Here is a 4,132-nt window from a genome sequence, read left to right as displayed (position 1 = left end):
GGATGATCTGTTCAGGTCCCTCCTGACCCTAGCTACTATGAAACTATGAAACACTCAGCAAGATTAAGAACAGAACTGGACAATGACATGGAATGTGAAGACATCCACAGTTAACAAGGCAGAAGATTTAAAAATAGAACAAGCAGCAGGGGTGACTGGTGCCTCCTGAGTATGGGAGGGGCACGATTTGTGGGCGGGGCCGGGGGTAGGCCAAAAGCCCCACATCCACTCCTATACTTCTGTGCCACAGTTTCATGCCCCCCCCCTTCCCTCCCCCAGCATGCTGCTGGCCCGTGCAGCAAAAAATCTGCCTTGTCCTGAGCAGTGCCGAGTCGGGGGCCAATTTCAGGGTGGGGCACGTGCCCCCCGATGCCCCTTACCAGTCGCCTGTGACAAGCAGGCTGAAATCCTTGTACTGAAGTCAAAAGGAATTTCCCCATTGATTTCACTAAGGCCAGGGTTTCAAGCCCAAAGTTTCAAAAGGGATTATGCTCCAACTTCTAAGTAATTATAGTTCAGAAGAAACTTTCCTTGTAAGTTATTCCATAAAGGGTTTTCTACAGGGTTTTCTCCAGCAATAAAGAATCAGACCACTGTAAGAGACACAACTGTGTAGACCTGGAGTCTGATTCAGTCTGGCATGTTCCTTAGAGCTCTAGTATGTCAGAATTATATCTGTTTTACAGATGGTAAATGAAGGCACAACAAGTGATGAGACAGAGCCAAGGCCAAGTAGATAATGGTTTTGTTTTGTTCAACAGGCAGGTCTTCAAAAATTCATCTGTAATAACAATGAGGAATCTCTTACCATCACAAGTTTCCCATAAATGACAGGAACCACAAGATTTTTCAGTTGCTGCAGGCATTCTGCAGTTTTCATCCCTGGTCAGAGAGTATTTTCTGCCCATACACTGAAGGGCATGCATCTTACAAACAGTTAAAGCCACATTTCTCTGGCTTCTGGGATCTATAGCACAGACATCGAAGGAAGAACTGAAAATAAAAGAAAATGCACACTGTTTGTACACATTTTTATACTGATGTCACTTAATGTGGGGGGAGGGGGGGATCTAGCTATCATATCCATTTCTGCTCTCACAGAGAAATGGTGTATCCCCAGGGACTGTAATGAAATAACCTCTAGAGTTACGTCTAGGGGTGTGGTGGTAAAGTGGTCTTTCACTACAGACATGGACATTTAACTTGCTCATATCACCCCCTTATGTGCTATTAGCTACAGACACTAGCATGCCTTAAACATACTAGCCCAACCATCAGGATGGACTTTGGATTGGAAGTGAGATCAGAAGAAGCTCTTCATCACAGGCATGTTGTGCCTGGGACCTGAGCTTGTTCCACTCAAGTAGTTGGAGGTTTTGCCATTCACTTCCCTGACAGCAAGATATAGTCTTTATTCATTAAAACTGTTTAAACTTCAACAATGCTTAAAAATCTCTATAAGATCTAGTCTTTGTTCTTCTTGGAGAGCCTCAGACTTCATCCAAAAGTGTTAGTGCAGAAGCAGAAGAACTTTGTAGAGATACAAATGTAGACAACATTTGCTGACTTCATCCAAGGCCCTTACCTTAGAATTTCTGTTCTACTTATAAAAAAGTAGAAGCTGCTGTGCTAAGAAACAAAAAAATAATTTGAAATCCATCTTGTGAAAGAGCTGATTTTATAAATTATAACTTATGAACAGATTTAAAATGACTTGATGTAGAAACAATTCTCTGTAGGTAACAGAACATAGGTTTCATGTTCTATGTTGGTGGTAGGGCAGTCTTTCCCTTATTTTTCTAAAGTAGCTCTGTTTTCAGGGTGTATAGCAAAAGCTCTTAAAGCCACCTTCTTACAGGAAGTAAGAAGAATATTGACCAAGATTTTCCAAACTGATTCTAGCTGCCTATGATACGGTGATCTGCTTTTGTAAAGGCTACCCAGCCCTGGTCTAAAGCAGAGCTTGTTTCAGAACAGGTGTTTGCTTCTGGAAGAAGTGACCATTGCATCTGAATGGAAAGAGTCAGGTGATTTCTACAGACTGAAGGCACTTGGAAGAGGAGCAGGTTATAGGAAGTAACTAGGTTACTTTACTATAGGCATTCTCAGGCAGATGGTTTAGAAGAGGACTGCTACTGAGAGTTGCTACTAGAAAGATGGAAGCTTAGTAAGGACTCTTTGGATGTGTCTACACATGCATTTATTGTGTAGTAAGTGGCTTTTAGGCCGGCATATACACGTGCAGGCATTACAGTGCAGTAACGCTGTGTATGGGCCGAGTTGGGCGTAAAGTTAGCCCCAAGTCAGCCCAAACACAGTGTTACTGTGCAGTAACGCATCCACACGTGTGTTTCTGCAGTAACTACTAAGGCATAAACTTGCTACCTGCATAATGCGGGTAGCAATTTTACTTCCAAGATGGCATAAGTTACCATAGTTACTGCGCGGTATGGGCACACATGTGTAGACGTGCACCCATACTGCGCAGTAATTTTTGGTTACTGTGCAGTAAACTGAATTACTGCACAGTAAGTATGCATATGTAAACGTGCCCTTTGGGTTGGATTTAGCTGAACTGTTCCTATTTTTGTTGAGGATATTCTCAATACAAAAAACCCATGAGGAAAAAAATGCCTTCTTCCAGACTGAGCATCATAATCCATGTCTCCGGGCCAGAGAGACAGGATAATGACTACAGTTCCTATTCTGTGATATCTTAAAGAGGTATGATTTGATTCTCAGGAAGCACTTCCTTTCTTTAAATCAGGCCCTTTGAGATGTCCCAAGCTTAGCATCCAAATTCACTAGCGACTCTTGGCCACTGCATCCTTTTATAACTATATAGATAACCTGGAACCTTTCATGGGAATAAGTGGTTATGCTTTCAGTGTCATGTCCTCTCTATATGCTGGCACTTCCAAGGACAAATTGTCCCTACCTGCTCCAGAGTACATATTACTACATTTCCAGCTCTGTTTTATGTATTGTCCAAATGTTCCTCAGTTCTTTTTCATTCAAATACAAGTCAAGCTTAAGCTTTCTTAGTTTGTAAGGGGTAAAATAGTAAGTGTCTAGTATCCTACAACGTGAAATCTATCACATCAGTTGAAATATAGGAGTGAGGGAGCTCATGTGTGGTCCATGCCTCATACTCTGCCTGAGACCCTTAATGAATCCAATGCCAGCTTTGCAGACAAGATCAGGGCCAGATGGTTATACTGTATAGGTTCATACTGTTAACAGAGGGAATTCACAGATCTGTGGGTGTAATGTTGTCTGCTGTGCAGCCAGACAAGTGAGAGAGCTTTTATCCTCTAAGTAAATCCAACGTTATCTCTGTAAGCAGAAATGTAGAAAATCCTTCATTTTAAAATATAAATTTACTTTCTGTAGAAGAAAGTATAGTCAGAAGAAAGTCAGAGGAAACTTAATCTATATACTTCTATTGCTTCTACCACTTACCAGTTTTAAAAATAGATCAAAGACCTACTTTATTGATTATCCACCAGCAAATATAAAAATCCTGACATCTGATTTTAAAAATATGAACATAAGTAACTTTAACTGAAAAGACTAAGGGTCAGATATTGACTCAGTGATTTCTTTCTTTTGACCTGTTTCAGCAATGAAGAACAAATAGAAAGCTATTGGTTAGGCTAACTATAGACTCTAGAAAAGGGACAGATGTGGCTGGAACATGCTGAGCTCTGACACTCTCCAATGACAAAACAGCCCCAACTCTTGCAGCTTTAGTGTTATGGCAGGAGCAGGCAATTATTTTGGGTGGAGGGCCTCTTACCAAGTTTTGGCAAGCTGTTGAGGGCTGCAAGGCCTCGAAGGTTACAAGGCCCTAACCCCTGACCCTTGCCACCGGAAGTCCCTCCCTTTGCCCCCCCAGAAGTGCTCCTTTCAGCAAGAGTTTGCCATCTCAGAACCAGAAAAATACCACATTATATTCTAAAAAGCAAACATCTACTACAACGTTCATTCATTTAATTTCAAAAAATATTTTTGTCCTGATTTACATGTATTTGTGTAGTGTACCTAGAGCTGGTTGTATAATACAGGGGTTGTCAAGTGGATGTATGCGGAAAGGGGCTAGGGGTATGTGTGATGCCGGAGCAGCAGGCGG

The 4,132-nt window shown here is 41.7% G+C and overlaps 1 protein-coding gene across 1 annotated transcript in view; it reads right to left on the bottom strand.

Annotated features, from left to right (window-relative positions):
* The window catches only part of C7 (complement C7), a 54,409-nt gene that overhangs the window by 3,800 nt on the left and 46,477 nt on the right, over positions 1–4,132 (bottom strand). Inside the window, exon 17 of the mRNA XM_006033462.3 lies at positions 809–993. Within this exon, the coding sequence (XP_006033524.1) occupies positions 809–993 (185 nt within the window). The remainder of the gene's footprint in view (positions 1–808; positions 994–4,132) is intronic.

This window comes from Alligator sinensis, unplaced genomic scaffold (genome assembly GCF_000455745.1).
Source record: "Alligator sinensis unplaced genomic scaffold, ASM45574v1 scaffold667_1, whole genome shotgun sequence".
Taxonomy (NCBI): Eukaryota; Metazoa; Chordata; order Crocodylia; family Alligatoridae; genus Alligator; species Alligator sinensis.
The sequence above is the reverse complement of the archived record's forward strand: the minus strand, read 5'-3'. Positions and strand labels throughout refer to the sequence as shown.